At 37.0% G+C, this 23,091-nt stretch overlaps 1 protein-coding gene across 1 annotated transcript in view; it reads right to left on the bottom strand.

Annotated features, from left to right (window-relative positions):
- cd81a (CD81 molecule a) overlaps window positions 1-23,091 on the bottom strand; it is an 88,867-nt gene that overhangs the window by 14,792 nt on the left and 50,984 nt on the right. The window contains exon 5 of the mRNA XM_039753393.1: window positions 10,915-11,037. Within this exon, the coding sequence (XP_039609327.1) occupies window positions 10,915-11,037 (123 nt within the window). The remainder of the gene's footprint in view (window positions 1-10,914; window positions 11,038-23,091) is intronic.

The following is a 23,091-nucleotide window of genomic DNA, read 5'->3' as shown; positions in this document are numbered from 1 at the left end:
GAATGCATTATAGACATATGTCGTATTCTGCTTGTCATTAAAACGATGACTCCCTGCTAGCTAGACTGTTTTCATAACTAACGTGCATTTTGAAGAGAAGAGAAGAAAAAAGGATAGTTAATTGATCAATCAGCAAAGCAAGACTGACTTGTGAAAAACACTGCAATAAAAACCTACAGCCACAGTGGTATCCCAGGACGGAACCTGACAACCCCTGCTATAAGCAAAATAAAAATGGATTCATTCTAAAATAAAGTACAATCAATCCAGTAAATCACAGAAAAAGTTGTCATTCATCAAACATAAATAACATTACACTTCACCTCCCCCCCACCCACTGGATTTCCGTGGAAAAAATTTAATGATGGTTGTTTGGAATGTCAATACCAGAATGAATTATGTGCAGGATGTTCTTGATTCCTTATCTTACGAAGACAGAAGTCTTATAGGTGTCAATAAACTTAACATGTATTTGATGTGAATGAATGAGTGAATGGATGAGAGTGTTCAGAGAGCGACTGAAGGAGTGTGCCTCTTAAAATGTGTGTGTAGTTTTTGGGGACTCTAGGAGGTTGGGTGTTGAGGGATCATGGGTTAAGGCGTTATGGAATACTTGCTCTGTGAGAGTTGGGCTAGAGGTCAAATCTTTTTGATGAGCCCTGGTGTGGGTTCACCCACATCAGCTTTATCCTTTTTCTTTCAATGCCGCCATGTTTTTACAAACAAGTTCAGCTAATTAAGAAAAAAATGTCTACTGAAGATCTACTCCCCTCTCTTCTCTGAAACAAAACTTTATTGTTGAAGACTTTTTCTCAGTATGGTCCACTAAAAATGTGACAGGCAAGAAGACCTAGTTAGAATAATTACAGTCACTCCTTGTATTTCCAAGGACTGCACCACTGTTCTGCTACTTCTTAAAGATCACAAACAGCATTGAGACAACAGGCATTTGCAGTGAATACCTACGCTTTAGCAATATGACATGCCTCTTTACAAATGTATGCTTTCATACTAAGTCATTTTTGGTGGTAAATGTTGTAATCTACTGTAGACATGTGTATTGCTAACAACACATTCTTCAGTTAAATTATGAGTTTTGCATTAAACCAAGAAGCTCACTGTCTGCTACCTGGGTCCTGTGTGTTTATGAAATTAATATAAACACAATGGTGTTTAAAAAGTGCAGTAATTTCAGAGCTGGATGATTTACAGTACACATATAGCTAGGTTATTACTGACAACATAGTAGACCAGTAGAAATAATTGGGCTTGCGTGCATTTAAAATCTCATCATTGAGTGTGACACAAAACAATTTTTTTTAGTACGAGTCAAAGCATGCAGCACAGTAAGCAATGAATTCTACATAAAGTAGACTCCAGGTAGAGTCAAGAACATATAATATGCTGCTATGAAGTGTATGGCCATCAACATACTCAAGCTGTTAAGAGCAGGTTGTCAAAATATCCAGTAAACATTAACCTTTATACAAAACACCAGATGCAACAGAACTTGAGCTGGTCATTATCGCACAGAATCAGGTTAATAGCAATGTTTCAGCACAGAGAAAAATGCATGGCAACAACTCCAAAGATAACATATTTGAATTTAACAAAGTCTACATTAGCAGACTTCTTTACAAAATCACACAGACAATAATGCACAAAGGCAGCTTATTTACAGCTTACTATTACTTTAGAGTCTAGACAAAACTAACACACAGGCTAAACAGCATCAAGCAGGTATTTAAAATAAATGTGGATGCTTATCCTCATATTAATTGAATGAGCTCCTTCTGTGTCCCAGAAAGAAAAACATAAATCATAATGTCAAAGGGGAAGGTGTAATGAGACACAAGAGGTTACCAAAAGATGTAGTTTTTTTCATTAAATGTTTCACTAAACAATTTTCTCAATTTGCGCTTTAGTGCAAAATTTGTTTAATTTAAAGAGTTCTGCTCCATCCGGGTTTTAATTTCACTGAAGCAAGTTGTGAGCTGAGAAAGCTCTGATGAAGTTTCACTTTTAACACTGAGATGAAGTTGAATATCATTTGCATAAAAATGATAACCCAGTCCAAAGTTACGAATAATATGGCCAAGAGGAAGCATGTAGATACAGAAGAGTTGAGGGCCGATGACAGAGCCCTGAGGAACTCCTCGAGTGACTGGCACTGAGCTGGATCGCTGTTGCCAAGACTAACAAACTCTTGCCTATCACACAGATAGGATTTAAACTACTGGAGGGCAGTGCCAGAGACACCCAGAGTGTTCTCAATTCTGGACAGTGGATTGATGTATAATGTCGTCATGTCCAATGGTGTCAGATACTACATTAAAGATCTAACAAAATTAATATGCTAGTCTGTCCAGAGTCTGCTGCCATAAGCAAATCATTGGTTAACTGAAGCAGAGCAGTTTCAAATCTGTGCTGCGCCTTGAAACTAGACTGAAAGTGTTCCATCAATTTAGTAAATGGAAAAGTAACTGGTGAGTTGGGAAGGTTACAACATGCTCAAGAATGTTTGACAGAAAAGGTAATTTTTTTTAAGACTGTCAGTACCAAGACCAGACTTTTTTAACAATGTGGTTACAGAAGCAATGTTAAAAGTGGCAGGCATGAAGCCAATATCAAGGGATATATTTATTATTGTTGTAACAGTCAAAAATATGGCATGAAGGCAGGATTTAAAAAGTGTAGTGGAGATGGGATCCAGTACACAAGCAGTCCGCCACAACTTAAAATTCAGGTAATTAACAAATGCAGATGTGACTGGTGAGAATTTAGAAAAGGAGCTGGATACAGTGGGACGATGGGAAAAGATGTAAACTGATGATAGATTTATGTTAGTAGAATTATTTAGATCTTTAATTTTATTACAGAAAAATTGGAGGAATTTATTCACAGACTTCAGTAGAGGTGCTAACTGGGCCATATGCAGGTTGAAGTAATTTACTAACTACAGAGAACAAAACCCTTGGGTTATCTTGTCCACTTTCTGTTATTCTGCCATAATGCGTTTTGTTCTTGGCTGCAGTTACTGCATCCCTGTAAGCCCTTTGGTGGCCAGAGAAAGCCTGGGTATGCACTGTGAGGCCAGCCTTATGTGACATCCTCTCAAGGCGTCCGCCAGCCGCTTTCATAGACCGCAATTCTGAATTGTACTATGGAGATGAACTCTTAAAAGAAAACGTGCGTTTAAAAGAAGATGTTTAACCTAGTGCTAAATGAAGGGCTAAGTTATAATAGTCAACAAGACTATCTAGTGTTGATGGAATAGGGGAAGACAGAAAAAGATCAAGAAATAGATCCAGCAAGGATAAAGGGACAGATATTTTTAAAGTTTCTAAAAGAAATTTGAAATTTACAGTAAGAGAAAGAGAGGTAATGAGACAGTTAAAATACTGCTATATGATCAGAGAGTCCAAAACCAGTGCTACAAGTGACAAATAAGCCAGAGGTACAGATCAGGTCCAGTATATGACCACCACAGTAAGTAAGAAAATCAACATGTTGCACCAAGTCAAAATAGTCCATTACGGACAGGAATTCATTCATCAGATTACATGCTGGAGTGTCAATATGGATGTGGAGGTCGCCAAGAAGAAAGACTCTCTGGGACAGTGACCTTAAGTTTGTTAAAAGTCCATTCAGATCAGTTAAGAAAGACCCATTGTATTTTGGGGGATGATAGATAACAATAAGTTAGACAGGACCAGATTTCGTAATTAGTTTAAGAGCCAGACACTTGAAAGACAATGGGCAGTCAAGTGGGATTCTTTTGATGTTTAACTCCGATCTAGCAATTACTGAGAATCCTCCTCCTTGTTTTGAGCTATTAGCCTGTGAGAAGTTAACATATCCTGGCGGTGTTGCTTCTGTGACAGACATAAATTAATTAGGATTTTTCCAGGTTTCTGTTAAGCATATTACATCAAGGTTGGAATCTGTAATGAATTCTGATCTAGCAAATGCTTTACCATTAAGAGATCTTCAGTTAAACAATGCAATATTAGCTGATAAGGGTTGAACAGATGCTGCCAGTGAACTTGTCTGTCGCAGCCCAGCAGTGGCGACACCCTGACCCATGATGAAAATATTTTGGGCACCACCTAATGCCAGTGTATTGTAGGACATTCCAGTCTGGCCACTTGCTCTGAACAAGTATTTTAGCAAAATTTAGAGCAATAATTATCTGACAGTAGCAGAAAGTGAGATGGGTGGGTGGTTGTGCAGAAAAATAATCCATAAGAATCATAGTAGGAGATATTACAAGATGCACATGTAAGGTAGCCATCAGAATTTGGAGAATCCAACGTACAACCACATATATAAAATGCTGGGTATACAGGCGTCAAACAACAGATCACTTCTTAGTCATTCCCTGTCAAAGCAGGTATGAGCAATGCAGCATATCCATTATTATCAAGGAGACAGAACATCCCCAACTCCTAGATATCCAAGGTGGAAAAGAAAAGTCTGTAGATTGACATTAGGCAGATAACAGCTTGACTTGATTGTATCCATGAACTATACATTTGAAAAAAGAAATGGAGAAGTGCAAAAAGTGTTAAGGTTAATGTGAATTTTAGCAAAAAGCTTTAACTGGGAAAAGCAGCAGCAGCATGAGCACTCCAGCGTCCCCTCCCCTGTTAAGATCCTATTGAATATTTATGGAAAGAACAAAAAACATGCAAGTCTGGAGAAGCAATCCTTCAAACTTGACACAGCTGGAGCAGTTTGTTCAGGAAGAGTGTGTCAAACTATCTGTTGACAGGTGCAGAAGTCTCATTGAGAGCTGCAGGAATCACTTGTTTGTAGTGAACGCCTCTAAAGGTTGTGCAACAAAAAATTAAGTTAACGGTCCCATTTTTGCCCATACCATTTTTATTTGTGTTACTATTGTAAAGATTGTGTTAAATCAAAACTCCAAAGCAAAGGCTGCTTTCTGTTAAACAGTATAAACAATGATAGGTGCCAATTACTTTTGTTAGTTTCAAATTATTTCAGACACAATTGTGGGGTTGTGTATTTTTTCATTTGTTCTAAACTTATTCATAGGCATTATGAATACAACTGTAATGTTACATTTCTCTTAAGTCCAAGAGGGCTGATTCAGCTACATACATTTGGCATAAAGCAGCTCTAAGGATAATGAACTGTGCTGGTATGTGGGAAGTTGCTGGTTTGAATCTCCGTTACTGCTAAAAGAGATTCTACTCACCCCAGGGCTGCACCAGGCACATCCCACTGGGCGGAAACCCTGCAGCAGACCCATGGATTATATCTCTCAGCTGGCTTGGGAATATCTGGGAATTCCTCTGGAAATCCCCCAAAGCCAACAAAAATCCTTGCCATTAATTGTTAATCTAAGAGGAAATCCAGTCTCTATCACACATAAAAATTCAAGCTCTGAAGTGAAATTAAAATAAAGGAAATTAAAGGCATTCTAATTTTTATTTCATACCAAACCTAACACTAAATAAATATTTCATTTAAAAAAAGTTAAATAATAATATTTCAGTACTTAGAAGTGAAAATAAATTGTGGCACTTTAAAATGTCTAAATTCCTTCAGGTGATACACTAGACAAAAGGTTTGAAAACCTTGCCATAGAGGATTAATGCAATGATAAAACAAGATAGGTTACCAAAAATATACAAAAATGGTGTACCTTAACCATGTCACTACCAGTGCTGAAACATTTCAATCATGGATTTATGGGTACAAGGGTAATGGACATGAAACAAATATAGATGTAACTGTTAAAGCACAAACTGATTTGGTTAAACAAAAGACTGATGGCAATGACAGACCTACCTGCAAGAATTCAAGACACTCAAGCTTCAGGTTTTATACTGTCAAGTTTTGGGAACTCTGCCGTGTCTGTTTCAACATGTAACCTATTATAGTTAGCCTACTTCAGATGCATCACAAATATAAAGTTGAAAGCAGGAGATAAGGAGTGGGGGTCAAATCCAAAGAGCCATTTGGAAAAGGTGTGCACCTTTTTATTAACCAATTTCCACACTAATTTGTAACAAAAAATGGTATAATATGCAATACTCTGCACAGCCCATATACTGTGAAGTCCCTTTACTTTATTGTTTTCAGGTTGGCTATTAATGAATCACATCAAAACTGAACCCTTGTCATAAACATTTTAGTTTTCTATTGCCTTTACTGAGACTAGTTTCTATGGTTTCACGTACATAAAAAAATTAGCAACAGGCCACTGCTACAAAATGTTGTGCCACTTTTTGAAATTCATGCTGTGATACTGAACAATCAGAGACAGCTGTTCGACTGCTAGGAAGATTACACAACCTCAGATTTACACCATACTAATTTTTTTTTTCTTTTTAAACAGAATCTTGCATCAGCTTATTGCTCCCCCAGTGCAAATTAAACCATCAGAGATATATGCAGTATATTGTACATGACACGTGATTGTAATAGGAGATAAAAAAGGCATGGTGACTAATTACTAGATGATTTTTATTATATTGGTAAATTAGGGTTACTCAAGAGTTTCAGCAAGCTGTGCCTTAGGAGACAATTGTATTCACATTATGCAGGTATTAGTTTAATTACAGTTTAAAAAGTCAAACTCAGGGTTGTTAACCTGTTTTGCCTAACACATCTTTTGGGTCTCTTGCTCACTTTTTTCTGTATCATTGCAGCTACAATTTAAGTGTTTTGTGTCAAATAAATATTAAACACTCAAGTTTGTTATTTTCCAAGTCAAAGTTATTTCTTTGCAATCATGGTATGTATTAATTTTCCAATAGAAAATGTGTCTTAAAGTGAAGCATTTTTTGTAACTTTTTAAAATACCTCATCTGTTCTTGCAGTTTACAATGGGGCTACAGGGCAAACAGGTCCATAGGTGAATATAAAAGAACTGAAACTTACCAAATAGATAGCTTTGAATCAACAAAGGTTTAAATTTAAGAAAACATGCTTTCTGCATTTAAGAGACATATTTTACCACACATTTTTGGACCTCAAGAATTTGTTTCATGCTTGTTTGTATGTGTGCAGCAGCCATTGTGGGTGAAATGTTGACAATCCACGCCGAGCCCCACCCACCCATTATATTCCGTGTTGTTATTTTACACGAACCAGTGAGATGAACACTGGGTAGAAACATATGAAAAGAGCACGTAAGACTTTCGTTGTACTTTGTACATAATACATCTGGACTGAACTGATTACACCTCATTGCATTACTGATAAAATGCCCTAGATTACTGAAAGAGCAAAGACAACTTTTCTGTCAATTATTCATTTTTTAATGCATAATAAGTTGCTCTTGCTGATGATATACTAATAAAAGAAATGACTGCTGTTTTTGAGTGAGTAAATTCTCTAACACAGATACCAATTAATCAGTAAATAAATGAGAACACATAGACTCCATGTACAACCTGGAACTATGAAGCAGAAATTACAGCCTACTCTGCCTATGTTAAATCATCTATACTGATCTTACTAAACTTTAACCTGATTAATTAGTGTTGCAAAATTGGTGTGTGACTGTGTACATGTTCGCCCTGCCAAGGGATTGTTCCTGCCTGGAGTCTTCCCGATGATTTGACGGCATAGGTTCCATTTATACCACGATCCTGTCTTGGATAAGCAGGATAGACACCTGTAACATCTATTCAGGTCTTGTCACATGATTACATACCAGGTACAGTGGTTGAAGTAGAAACAAATAATTGCTGGTACTGTTTTTTTTCTGTAGGCTGCTTGGTCCTTCGTGATATGTTTCAAATGTTACACAACATTTTAAATGAGCGGGTGTGTGGTTCCCTCTTGGGAGTCTTAAGCATGCTGTTACAAATATATTTTATCAAAGACTGGGCTAGTGGTTGGGGGAAGGATTGTTTACTGTTAGAACATGAGGCGCCGCAACAATTACAGCAGATACTCTACCAATTAACCAGAAAAATGCCACACTTAGAGCTCTGGGTACATGCCTGCTCAATATTCTCTTTCACTGATGCACACATTTGCTTTATCAATCAACAGTAAAACACAGTACCTTTGTGAAGAAAAAAACTTTGTGACTTTTTTCAGTTATTATTTTCTAGTTGTCTATCAAACTATAATAGCAATTCACATCTGGCCATCAACATTCAATGTCAATAATGGGAGCCTGTTTGACGATTTTCCAAGGTGAATCCACTCCCAACTGGTTGTGAAGTGTACAATAAGACAAACAATGTAGTAAAGTACAACATCTCCTTTTAAAATGGCTGCATCTCACAAAAATGACTTGTTTTTATCTTCTTAAAACAATATGGATATGCGGTTTTGCAATATGTGCGTAATCTCAAGAGCCATGGATAAATGCTCAACCTTTTTTGGCTTGCAAAATGGACGTAACTGGTAAAATTGAAGGCTTTTTCCATCACTTATAGACTTGAGTACCCTAAAGACCAATTGTAAACTGCAAGAACAGACAAGGTACATTTAAATTGTATAAAAATGCTTCAGTTCAAGACACAACTTCATGTTTCAAATTAAAATATATTTTGATTGTGAGGAAGTAACATCAATTTGAAAAATGATGAATTTACCCTTTAAAGTAGTTACGCATGAGCACCCCTTATCAAGCGGGGTCATTTTTGCTAAATCGCTTGTAATTCGACCTCTCCAAATTAGAATCATTGCTGTTATTGAACTATCTGGAGTATAAACACATGTTTGGTCTCTTTGTAAAGGTAACATTCTCTAGTTTCACCCTTAGTAGTCAGAATCACTGTAGGTGTGACTGATCAAAAGTTATGCACATTAGAACTCACAAAAAAAACAAATTTTTTTGTTCTCGCCTAAGTTTTTTTGTGAAAATAAAGGCCTCTATAGCTGCAGTAGGTAGGTGGGGACAGAAACACACTATGTACCAACAGAATAACTTGTTGACTACTCACATTTCAAATTTGAAAAGAATACCTGTAAAAATGACATTTTTACACCAGTTTTTATGTGGCCATGTCCAGGTGCTTTTTAGAGGGACCATTATCCACATTTTGGAACGTATGGAAAAAGTGTAATAACTTTTGAATGCTTCAACCCACATATATCAATGAGGGCTCTACTGAAAGCTTACACCTAAAGGAATCTATATCTACACACAGTGTCACTCTATTAGTTATAAAAATAATAAAAACAATAAAAATACACATTTCAATATAAAAATAGTCAACACAAGTCTTATGGGCCAAAATATATATATATATTTTATTTTTACTTTTTTTATAAAATGCACACAAACTATATACATTTCTTTTACAAACTGTTACAACACAGCTCAGCGTTTTTCCATGTGCCACTGATGGCAGCAATCCTAGCAGGCAGAAAGCACAAGGGCGTGTCACATGTCGCTCTCTGCCATTAGACGTCTCCTGGGCCGATTGATTACTTTCACGCCGCGTACATGCCTCTAATACTTTTAATCGAGAGTGTATTTACGTTTATCTGTACTTTTATCCATATTTAAAATGCGAAAAAACTTGGTGAAATCACAATAAACAACCACGCACCAAGTCTGCAGACTGGCACAAATGCCACCTTCGCGCAGCTCCGATCATTTTGTTTACAAGTTAGTATGGCAAGTTACATATCGAAATGCTCAGCTGCTCATTGGCTGTAAGTTTGGAGTGACACTCACAGTGTCCAATCAAACTGGTAGATTCTACCAGGGTTTGGAGTTGTACGTCATCTTTCAGCTGTCTGTGACACTCGTTGGCTATACGAGGTGCCAGTCAACCCCAGACCCGTCGTAATTGGCCAACTTAGGTGTCAATCAGAAGCTAACACTTCCGTGTTACATGCGGTAGCATGGTTATCGCCGACAGAAACAAATTACGTCTGATATGATCAATAGAATTGAAAAAAAAATGACGTAGCTAGTCTCAAGTTATGAAACGTTTTCTGGAGTTTTTGTCCCTTTGAGGATATATCTTGTTTTTTAGACCTAATCGTTTTACTGAATTATATTCGCTGGAGCCTTACGGACAGAATGAGATCAATACTGCTCGGAAATATTGATGTTTGACTTGCAGAGGGTCTTCAAAGGTAGGGAAAGTCAACTCTTAAAAGTATGTACTTCTCTGTAAAAAAGGCTTTAGTGTCAGTGCTGTGGTTGTTGTGTGTCAAAATGGTTTATATCATCGGAAAGACGAGACTTTGAAGTTTCATTTGATGGGTAGTATGTCGAGATGCATGACAGATGGGCATGCACACATGGCTGTGACGTCGTCAAAATGCTGTTATGTCCCGGGACCGGTACGTGTGCACGTTAAGGGGATTTGATTTCTTGGCTGGGTAAACATCAGCAACAAAATGCTCTTTCTACTTCATGGTTTGATGTTGCAAGTTAATATTTCCCATGAAACATAAAAGTGTGTTGGTTAGTGTGTACTTATTTATTAAGTGTATACAATTGATTTGATTAAATTCTTATTTCATCTTTATTTTTTTTGAGAAATTATTGAAAATTCCTGTTTATTTATTATTTGTAAGCCTATATATTTATTATGTTTAATTACTATTGTTATTAAAAATAATTGGATATATCTTGTTTATTTTATTTTTTAATACAAAATAAAAATAAGCATCATAACAAGTAAGCAATTGAGTTAATACATTAACACTCAAAAATGTAACTGTAAATACCAAATTATAATGAAAATGCTCATGTGACCAAAACTGCCACTTTTCCAAACCCCTTAATGTTTAGATGAATTGTCTCTGGAAATCCTCCAAATTCCAAAAATTTACCCACCAAATTCACACCTTGAATTTCACTTAATGATGTTAATTCCAGCATTCACATTTAATACAATAACCATTAATTAAACTAAATAAAGTGCAGACAATAAAAAGATTTGAGATTTTTGGTTTTACCGATTCATGGAAGACTTTGACAACATGCTTGGCCTTTTCTGTGGCCTCTGGACTGGACAGTAAGGGTGGCTCCACAGATTTTGTATAAGCCGAGTTGTAGAATGTCTTCAACTCTGAAGCAACCTATATTTAAGAAGCAAAATAAAACTTGGATCAGTTCTAAACAGGCATTGAACTCCTCAGGGTCTATAAACCTTGACTTCAATAAACACTTTGAAAATGATGTATTTCTACTTAGCTACAAAATTAAAGCAAGCTTTCAAAAAGACACATTAACGAACTCTATACACAATACCCAGACAAAAGAAAAAAAAATGAGTTCTTCAATATCAATCAAACTTTATGCAGCAACATTAATAACATACACCACTCACAAAAATCACTCATTAAAGTACCAGAAAACATGAGAACCTGCGGTCCTCCCAAGCTATTATTCTTCTTCCTATCAGCTTCTGCAAATTGCTTAATTCTCAGCAGATGTTACCACCATGTTGATCAGTTTGCAGTAGAAAGACATAAATCCTAATAACTTTGCGAGGGTTGCTGTCAGCCACAAGTTGTGCTTTGGATTAAGATCAATATTGTAGCCCCAGTGCTTGACAAGGCATCATGTGACATACAGACACAATCCATAGCATTTTATACATATAGACATATTAAATGAAAAAATATTCAATTTATTCACTTTATGAACTTTTTAATTTGATGCAATAAGAGTCCTGGATGGAACAACAGCTTACTGGAGTGCACGCTCACTCCCACATTCACTTAAAAAAAGCCAACAGCTAATATAGGGATGTCCTTGAAATGCAGGGAGAAATGCAATCAAATCTAAGACAGTATTCATAAATAATATTGACAAAGCAGCATTGATAGACACTAGAAGGAACTTCAAAAGGAACTGACATTAATACAAGAGAAAAATAAAACTTTTAGGGAGGTAGTGCATAGCAGAGTATATTTCACAGAACTGAATTAAAAGTTAAACAGTTCAAAAAAGCAAAAAAAGGTCTTGGTCTTGAGTAGAATTTTACAACTAATATAGTCTTTTCTAAAAGACTTTCCTGCAGTGTACTTAAGTGTAGAAACCACAAAATTAAAATTAACATTGACACAGATGTGCAGCAAAGCTTTTAACAAAATGAGAAGAATAGTTTTATGGGTTTATACAAGGTAAGTAGACATTTATTCTGTCATGTAGGTGTTTTATGGCTCCAGAGATTAATAATGTAGCAAAGAAAACATTTTGAATTTGAAAGCCAGTGAACATCAGCAAGCATTTGGTGGTAACATGTAGTTTGCTAGTTTGGCAATAATCAGGGCAAGGGGTGATGAGGACATGGAAAAAAATTTAAATAGAGCTATAAAACTGTAGCGGTTGGTCTTGTCCATTACGGGAGATGTACATCTGAAGCGGAGCTCCGTTAGCAGCAGCTTTATTTTCTCTCTTATTTCTTATTACCCCGAGGTATCCTGTATTACCCCTACCAGAGAAGTTTCTACTACAGTATATAAATATGAGTAACAAGAAAGGGGGTCAAAAAGAAATGGAAAGGAAACTTAAAGCTCCACGAGAACCTGCGGCTAGAGCTGCGACAGGATAATAAAGATTTGGAAAAACGTATATATAATAATTTGATGCAACCTTTACATATGTGGATCAAACACCTCTAAACCTAGGACTCTAATTGTCAGCTTCAAGAGATTACAATTTTAAGCTTAATGTAATGGCACTTCTCAGACAGAAACAAGACATGATATTTGAAAATAACCACATTCGTATTTTCCGTGATTTCTCACACTCAACAGCTGTTAAACGTGCAATTTTTTACAATATTAAACAGCAGTTACAGAAAGCGGATATCAGATACAGCCTCTTGTATCCTGCCAAACTGAAAGTTTATATTCAAGACAAATATTAGCTCTTCACCAGCAAGGTGGAAGCAGAAAAGGAATCAACACTAGAATTACCAGAGCCCACGAAAAAACTTGCAGATCCGTCCCACCTTCAAACGCTTCTCACCTCTCTGTCAGCGTCTTTTGTCCTTTAAATGTGTTGATAAGCAGCAAACAGCCTGCTATCACATCTCCCACCCCGTACAGTTTTCTCAGCTCAAGTCTGTTTACCTGCGTGTCAGTTGCTTAGAGTTGTATAGAGTGAGAAGTCATGCAAAATGACACCTTTTACAAATACTATATCATTATTTGGAACACTTGCATTTCATGTGTGTTCCGTGTCTACAACGATCTATGCACAGTAAACATATCGTTAAACAGAAATGTTTTTCATGTTTTAGTAATAATTGACAAAATGTAGACATGAAGTGTATAATGTGTGAAGCCTGAATTCTAAATATCAAAGAAACACTTTCACAAAAGATACAAGTATAACAGAATAAATGGGCTTTTTTCCAAGACTATAACCGAAGAAAAAGAAATCAGGTTAGTGTTGCGTGTTGTCCTGACTTCTCAGGTAGTATACTGGTTAGAGCTGCTGACTCCAATTCAGAAGGTTGTGGGTTTGAGTCTTAACGTCTCCAAAAATAAACATTGAGTAGTGAGCTGTTCTTATTGTTAATATTATACATCAAACAAAATACCGAAGTAGTGTGTTAAAGAAGTAATGAAAAAGAAACATTTTAAAAATAACGGAACATAATTGACGATGTAATTGTTTTGTCACTGTTATGAGTGTTGCTGTGATATATATATATGCACACACAAAAACATATATACATATACAGTGATCCCTCGTTATATCGCGCTTCGACTTTTGCGGCTTCCCTCCATCGCGGATTTTAAATGTAAGCATATCTAAATATATATCACAGATTTTTTACTGGTTCGCAGATTTCTGCGGACAATGGGTCTTTTAATTTATGGTACATGCTTCCTCAGTTTGTTTGCCCAGTTGATTTCATACAAGGGACGCTATTGGCCGATGGCTGAGAAGCTACCCAATCATAGCACGTATTACATATTAAATAAAACTCCTCAATGATATACGATGTGCTTCCCACACGGTGCTTGATTGTTTGCATTTTCTCTGTCTCTCTCACTCTCTCTGCCTGACGGAGGGGGTGTGAGCACAGGGGCTGTTTGCACAGAGGCTGTTTGCGTAGAGGATACGGAGGCTCCTCTAAAAAATGCCGCTTTATCACGGTGCTTCGGCATACTTAAAAGCATGTATTGATTTTTTGATTGTTTGCTTTTCTCTCGCTCTCTCTCTGACATTCTCTGCTCCTGACAGCGCTCCTTTGAAGAGAAGATATGTTTGCATTCTTTTAATTGTGAGAAAGAACTGTCATCTCTGTCTTGTCATGGAGCACAGTTTAAACTTTTGACTAAAGGGTGTTATTTCATGTCTAGAGGGCTCTAATAATGTTAACAGTGTGGGAGAGTTTATAAGGGCTTAAAATATATAAAAATAACCATACAAACATATGGTTTCTACTTCGCGGATTTTCATCTATCGCGGGGGGTTCTGGAACGCAACCCCCACAATCGGGATTACTGTAGTATTTATAAAAGGTGTCATTTTGCTTGACTTCTCACTTTATACAACTCTAAGCAACTGACACGCAGGTAAACAGACTTGAGCTGAGAAAACTGTGCGGAGTGGGGTATGTGATAGCAGACTGCTTGCTGTTTGCTGCTTATCAACACATTTAAAGAACAAAGACGGAGAGGTGAGAAGCGTTTGAAGGTGGGACTCATCTACGAGTTTTTTCGTAGGCTCTGGTAATTCTACTGTTAAAAAAGCTGATCCCGACACTTTTTGAAATACAATAGTGAGTTGCATCCTGTCATGGCATGGCAAGAAGATATTACCTGCTGTCTGATCTGCTTGCAACAATACGGGTACCATAATTATACATCCTTTTCTGTTCTCACACACTTTTTGTTTATATTTTAATTACAATTACACATGTATGTGTGGAAGAAATTAAAGTATTTTTTTTACCATTCTAAAGGAAACTGTTTAATATCATAATACCCTTGGTTTTATTGTTATTATTATTGCATTAGGATTTACTATGCTTATCCAGGACCACTTTTTAACACCATTCCCTGGGTTTACTGTCACTATTACTGGTTTACTTAATATTTCAAGACTGTTGAAGACTATATTTTATGCTTATAGTAATTAGACTTTATCGGCAGTAGATATCTCTACTTTTTAATCCTCAAATGTTGCTGCTGGGGGGCTTGTTTTGTTTTGGACGTTCTCTGTCTCTAGGTATGTCAGAGGACTTGGCCTTTGTGAAGTGGGGTCCAGCCTCACGTGGGGAGGCAAAATAGGGGAAGGGGGGATAAAGTGGGAGAGTAAGAGAGCAAACTATAATCTATCCTTTGAATCCTTATAATTATAACTACCAATGTAACAATAGGCTGCATGGCAATAACTTGTGGGAAAATTGGAAATTAAGTTTAAAGCTGTCTCACTTCCAGTTAAGACTACAAAATTACATAAATAAAATCAGAATCAATGTCTCCATGATGGGACAGTTAACTCTGTGAGCTGGAATGTTAAAAGGCCTGAATCACGAATTAAAGAAAAAGAAAGTATTCTCTGAACCAATAGGTTTAAATGCTAAAATAGTATTTTTACAGGAGACCCACTTACTAAGAAGGATCAGTACAGCTGCAAAAAGACTGGACTAGCCAATTGTTCCATTCCAGCTTTACAAAGAAAACTAGAGGTGTGGGAATTCTCATACATAGTCTCATTTGTGGTGTCAGATGTAGTAGATAGATAGATAGATAGATAGATAGATAGATAGATAGATAGATAGATAGATAGATAGATAGATAGATAGATAGATAGATAGATAGATAGATAGATAGATAGATAGATAGATAGATAGATAGATAGATACTTTATTAATCCCAAGGGGAAATTCACATAATCCAGCAGCAGTATACTGATACAAAGAAACAATATAAAATTAAATAGTAATAAAAATGAAAAAATGAAAAAAAAAAAAAAATAAAATTATTGTTAGCATTTACTCCCCTGGGTGGAATTGAAGAGTCGCATAGTGTGGGGAGGACGATCTCCTCAGTTTGTCAGTGGAGCAGGACAGTGACAAAAGTCTGTCACTGAAGCTGCTCCTCTGTCTGGAGGTGACACTGTTAAGTGGATGCAGTGGATTATTCATGATTGACAGGAGTTTGCTTAGTGCCCGTCGCTCTGCCACAGATGTTAAACTGTCCAACTTTAATCCTACATTAGAGCCTGCCTTCTTAACAAGTTTGTCCAGGCCTCCGTGAGGTGTCTTTCATCTTTATGCTGCCACCCCAGCACACCACCACGTAGAAGAGGGCACTCGCCACAACCGTCTGGTAGAACATCTGCAGCATCTTACTGCAGATGTTGCAGGATGCCAAACTTCTCAGAAAGTATAGTCTGCTCTGACCTTTCCTACATAGAGCATCAGTATTGGCAGTCCAGTCCAATTTGTCATCCAGCTGCACTCCCAGATAATTAAAGGTCTGCACCCTCTGCACACAGTCACCTCTGATGATCACAGGGTCCATGAGGGGCCTAGGCCTCCTAAAATTCACCACCAGCTCCTTGGTCTTGCTGGTGTTAAGGTATAAGTGGTTTGAGTTGCACCATTTAACAAAGTCTTTGATTAACTTTCTGTACTCCTTCTCCTGCCCACACCTGATGCAGCCCACAATAGCAGTGCCATCAGTGAACTTTTGCACGTGGCAGGACTCCGAGTCATGTTGGAAGTCTGATGTATATAGATTGAACAGGACCGGAGAAAGTACAGTCCCCTGCGGCGCCCCTGTATTGCTGAACACAATGTCAGACCTGCAGTTCCCAAGACGCACATATTGAGGTCTGTCTGTAAGATAGTCCACAATCCATGCCACCAAGGTGTGAGTCTACTCCCATCTCAGTCAGCTTGTCTCTAAGGAGCAGAGGTTGGATGGGGTTGAAGGCGCTAGAGAAGTCCAAAAACATAATTCTTACAGCACCACTGCCTCTGTCCAGGTGGAAGAGGGATCGGTGTAGCATACAGATGATGGCATCCTCCACTCCCACCTTCTCCTGGTATGTGAACTGCAGAGGGTCGAGGGCGTGTATCTGATCCGGAAGGGAGATATGTGATTGTCATGGGCAATTTATTTAACTGTAAAGTGATTTTGATAAATGTTTATGCACCCAATGTCGATGATAGAGAATTCATGCACAATGCATCCATTCCCAATGTAAACACTCATAAAATTATAATGGCTGGGGACTTTAATTGTGTTTTAAATCCACTCTTAGATAGGTCTCTGTCACAGGGAGGATGACATCTAACACTGCAAAGAAAATGACACAGTTTTTAACTGACCACAACCTACCCAACCTCAAGAACATATTCCTTCTACTCACCAGTGCATCATTGCTACTCAAGAACTGATTATTTCTTTATAGATAATAATTTCTTGCCTACGATTAAATATTGCAAGTATGACGCTATTTTTATTTCCGACCATGCCCCTCTGATCTTGGAGCTAAAATCATTATGCCCCACAGACTCATCTCGCAGATGGCGACTTAACCCACTTCTATTAGCAGACAAGAACTGTACAGAATTTATATCCAGACAAATCAGTTACTTCCTAGAGACAAATACATCCTCAGAGGTCTCTGCAGGAATACTCTGGGAAACTCGAAAGGCCTTCTTAAGAGGACAGATTATTGCATATCTTTCCCACAGAAATAAATTAGAAACCAAGAAGGTATCAGAGCTAACCAGCGAAATTACTAGAACAGATGAAGAACATGCCAGGTGTCCAAGTGAGGCTCTTCATAGGAAAAGGCATGCTCTGCATTCAGAGCTCAACCTCTTAAAAACCAAAGAAACTGAACAACTCATTTTTAAATCAAGACATCATTACTATGAACATGGAGACCAACGAAACTGAACAACTCATTTTTAAACCTAGACATCATTACTATGAACATGGAGAGACTTAGCTCAGCAAATCCACAAGCAAGAAGTTTGCAATGTAATCCCAGCAATCACTAACATGAACAGAGATAAAATCATTGACCATAAAAATATAATGCACACATTTAGAGACTATTATAAATCCTTATATTCTACTGAGTTTAAAGAAGACAACACACAACATACAATCAAATGCATTTCTTGATACATTACAGATACCACAAATAGATACTTTTAGTGCAGAGGAACTGGATAAACCTCTGGTGCTATGATAATTACTAGATGCTATAAAGTCACTTCAAAGCGGGAAAGCAGCAGGCCCTGATGGATACCCTATTGAATTTTATAAGAAACTCTCCACTCAGCTAGCTCCCCTCTTATTAGCAACATTTACAGAAGCTATAGATAATCAAATTCTACCTCAAACTTTTCGCCAAGCATTAATCACCATCTTTCCTAAACAAAATAAGGACTTATTAAAATGTGCATCATACAGACCAATTTCACTTCTAAATAATGATGTTAAGATACTCTCAAAAATCCTAGCTATAAGGATGGAGAAAGTGCTGCCTTCGGTAATATCACAAGATCAAACTGGATTTATTTGACATGATTGAATGGAGCTACCTTTTCACTACATTAGAGTAATTTGGGTTTGGCCTGAACATTTGTGCATGGATCAAACTACTGTATACCAATCCAGAAGCTTCAGTTTGTAATAATGATTTTAAGATACTATCAAAAATCCTAGCTAGAAGGATGGAGAAAGTGCTGCCTTCGGTAAAATCACAGGATCAAACTGGATTTATTAAAGGCCAACACTTAGCTTCCAATCTTCAACGCCTGTTTAATGTAATACAGTATATTCACCTGCAAAGTCAAACACCCCAGAGACATTATTATCGTTGGATGGAGAAAAAGCATTTGACATGATTGAATGGAACTACCTTTTCACTACATTAGAGAAATTTGGGTTTGGCCCAAACATTTGTGCATGGATCAAACTACTGTATACCAATCCAGAAGCTTCAGTTTGTATTAAAATTAAAAACATTTGTTCAGACTACTTTAAACTAGAGCGTGGTACCAGACAAGGATGCCCCTTGTCACCATTGCTATTTGCAATCGCCATTGAACCACTGGCATTTCACTGTTGAAATACTTATCAGATAAAGGGGATTATCAGAGAAGGACTTGAACAGAAAATTTCTTTATATACATATGATATGGTACTGTATATATCAGACCCACAAAATACTGTGCCTGCAGTCTTAACAGTACTTACAGAATTTCAAAAGATCTCTGGTCTTAGAATTAATCTGAATAAAAGTGTGCTCTTTCCAGTGAATTCTCAAGCATACAATATTAGATTGGACACCTTCCCTTTTATCATTACCGATCAGTTTAAATACCTAGGGGTAAATATCACAAGTAAACATAAAGCTTATTATCAACAAAATTTTGCCATCTGTATGAAAAAAAATAAGCAAGACTTGCATAGATGGTCAACCCTTCATCTCACTCTAGCTGGAAGAATTAACTTTGTTAAGATAAATATCCTTCCTAAGCTTCTCTTTTTATTTCAAAACATTCCAATACATCAATAAATCATTTTTAAGCAATTAGATTCAACCATAACCTCAATTATTTGGTACTCAAATCATCCACGTATCCAAAGAGCGACCCTACAAAGACCTAAGGCAAAGGTGGCATGGCTCTACATAACTTTCAGTTTTATTACTGGGCAGCAAACTTACAAGCTATAAAAACCTGGGGGGCATTTTCAGTACATCGCTTAAATCTTCCGAGACCATATGCGTCATCTTGGATGAGTCAATGCCGATGAAACTCATCCAGGATAAGTCGGTTTTTCAAATGCAGCTGTGTAGTCTAGCTGGATCTTATCATCCGAGGTGATTATGCACACCCGCGCTGATTGAAAAGCCCATATATATTGAGTCTAGAAAACATGATCAGCAAGTCTTTGATAGGCTGTAACAAAATGATGAAAGCGGAGCAGGACCTTTTATTCGAAGGATATAAAGAATTTCAAGATTTAATATGCACAAGGGGTAACACTGCAAAAGCAGCCCAAACCAGCAAAGACAGCTGGCAAAAAGTGGTTGACACATTAATGCGTAAGTATTAGTTATTGGGTCACAACAGTGTGGAGTGATCTGCCTGCTAATATAACAGATGCCCATTAAGTCTGGGCTTTTAAATCCAGGCTGAAGTCTCACTACATTTGTCTGGAATGCCCTATCATCAATGCATACTGCATCTTTCTTTGTTAGACAATTGTACTGATATATTAAGCTATATAAGGTTTATAAACCGTTACTAACCCTCCTGCATTCTTTTTCTCTTCTCAGTATCTGGAAATAACACTTAGTGCCACTACCTTATTGACAAGCTGTTCTTCATCAGATAAAATACTCTCCCATTAGACTGAGTGGACCAGCACAGACACTACAATAGAATGCCCAGAGTGGGTGGGTGGCTAGTTGGCCAAGGTTTCTAGAACTATAGTTGACTTTGTCTTCAACCAATTTGTCTCCTAAAATGTCAACTGACCATAGTTCAGCAATCATTTAATAGGTAGATACTGTTGGTGTCCATTTATGTTAATCAGTTACTACTTTTGTTTTCTGTGTATTTTAAAAAATATGTATTTTTATAATGTACTAGTTCTCTATTTAGTAATTAGTGTAATCTATAATTGCATTTTACCTGAGAATTTGTCACAGTTGTCTGTACCTGCTTTCAATGAACAGTGATATACAAAAATTACCTATATTGTATATCTATATTACTAAACGAAAGTTGTATATATGCACGGATGCCAGAGGCCAGAAGCAAGCCGTGCACAATACAACCGCCGCCCGAACGCGAACGTGCACACCACCATATATACAACCTTCGTTTAGTAATGTAGATCTCCAAGCCAGGGTCTGCCGGTGTTACCATCATGGAACTAGGTGGCGCCGAAAGCGCACACGCACAGCGTCTCAGCGCCCCAGAGTCAAACCCAGTGGCTTCCCAGAGTCAGTAGGTGGCGCCCAAACAACACAACACAACCTGTAGGGATTTACCTATCTGAGCATACCTGCATTTGGACAGTCTGGCGTTTGTGTGACGTTAAAGTGAAGGTTTTAACTACTCCATACCAGGCATAGCTGACTCAAGGGCATGAAACCAAAAATATTGTTTATAAGGAAATTTTTCATTAACCATTTTGAATTTACCATTTTATTAATTTTTTTGTTTCCGGTTTACTTCATTTAAACCTTTGCACTCCAATAATTTTTTTTTACTTATGAGTGCAGCAACTCAAGAGACATTTTGGACTTAAATGATATAACAATTAAATTTCAATTTTAGTTTTAATAAATTGGTTAATTTTAGTACAAATATATTTATTTAATTAAATGAAAACTTTCTCAGGACACTCCCACCCTCCATGATTTGTCATCCCTCCAAAGATCGGACGGAAAAGAAAGTGATTGCCATTCTTGGATTTCCGATTCTTTACAGAGAATTGGGGGTTTACTGGAATGTATTAATTAGACACACTGTATCGTACATGGATACGCTAACTGCAAATGAGAAGAATGACACATAACAACCACTGTATATGACACTAGCATTTTTGCATGAGATATGATAAGCTGCCAACTCACTCCCCATGAAAATGCTTTTGTGTCAACAGCAGTCAAAAGTATGGTAGAAATGCCTTCATTTTTTACATTTTCATTGTTAGATTTTATTTTTTAAAGGTGAATCCAAAGTGAATGAGTACAGAACTCTGTCTCATTTTCTTAATTTTTCCCACCTTGATTTACACTTTACCTATATTCTTTGGTTCTTGATTTTATGTTTACAATAAGATAAGAAAAAATTATTTAAACTTTAGGAACTTCAACAAAAACACATTGTTAGGTTAAAGAAGATCACAAGTGAATAAATGACAATGTAATGATACTTTATTTTGTCCTGTTGCTACTAATCAATCTCTAGCAGTATTTTTGAGGTATTCTGCTCTAACTCTGGAACATATAGGCTTATCAAGAATAAGCTGTTTGCTTAGGATCCTACCAAAAAGAAAATCAGGGATGGACTTTAAATAGGATATTCTAAAACTATAATCATTTGGCTTTTCTTAGAACTTTCAATACATAAAGCCTGACAACTAGCATTGCTTTAAAACTATTGCCACAGTGTACATTTTGAACTTCCTGTAAATGTTTGGTACTGATTTCCTCACTGCTACCATGAAATTCAATAAAAGCCAAGCATTACAAACATTACCACATGACACTCTTTTGTGGTTCAACTGTGCACAGACTAGGAAATGGCCTATTCCAAAATGTTGCAATAGCAACCTAAACATTTTACATTAAACCACAAAATAAACTTCAGATATTTCTTTTTGGTTTTGTCTAAAGTACATAATACAACATATTTTGGAAACACATTTTCCTTACACTGGGACCTCATTATTAACTATGTGGTCAAGGTTCATGCAAGTATTTATTAGCAGAAGAAAGATGGACACTAGTTCCATTGTGGATATGAGCTTTACTTTAGAATGGCTGGATAAGGAATGGTTAAACATGAGCAAAGACCAACGAAAATATCAATGACGTAACGTCACACATCTGCGAGCACCGTTCATATCATAGTCAGCAATAACCATTGTTAGCTCCAAACAACATGAATTTCTCCATGAAAATGATACTGGGAAATGAAAACACTGTAAGAAAGCTTAGCCAAAAAAAGTACAGGTATGATGTCAACCGAGTAACGATAAAAAGAAAAACAAAGTGCTATTAACCTTAAGAATCAAAACAGAAACCAAGGCTTAAGAACAAAATCATGATAATTCATGAAAAGAAGGCACTACTAAGTGTCACTTTAACCATAAAATGCCACTAACCAACCTCCTTTTGATGTCTTTATGAATTCTAGTATCATGAATTCTAGAATAGTTACACTGACATAAGTTTTTATTGAAAAGGTTGGCAATTACACAGTATAAATCTGCCATGCACTCAGAGATAAGAGGGATCCTAAATTGTCCTTAGTGTGTGCTTGGTGTGTGTGTGCACTGTGTTGGGATAGCGCCTAGCACCCTGTGTTGGCTGGGATTGGCTCCAGTAGACCCCCGTGACCCTGTGTTAGGATATAGCGAGTTGGATAATGGATGGATGGTGCAGCAATG

This window comes from Polypterus senegalus, chromosome 1 (genome assembly GCF_016835505.1).
Source record: "Polypterus senegalus isolate Bchr_013 chromosome 1, ASM1683550v1, whole genome shotgun sequence".
Taxonomy (NCBI): Eukaryota; Metazoa; Chordata; class Cladistia; order Polypteriformes; family Polypteridae; genus Polypterus; species Polypterus senegalus.
This window is presented reverse-complemented; position numbering and strand designations above follow the sequence as displayed.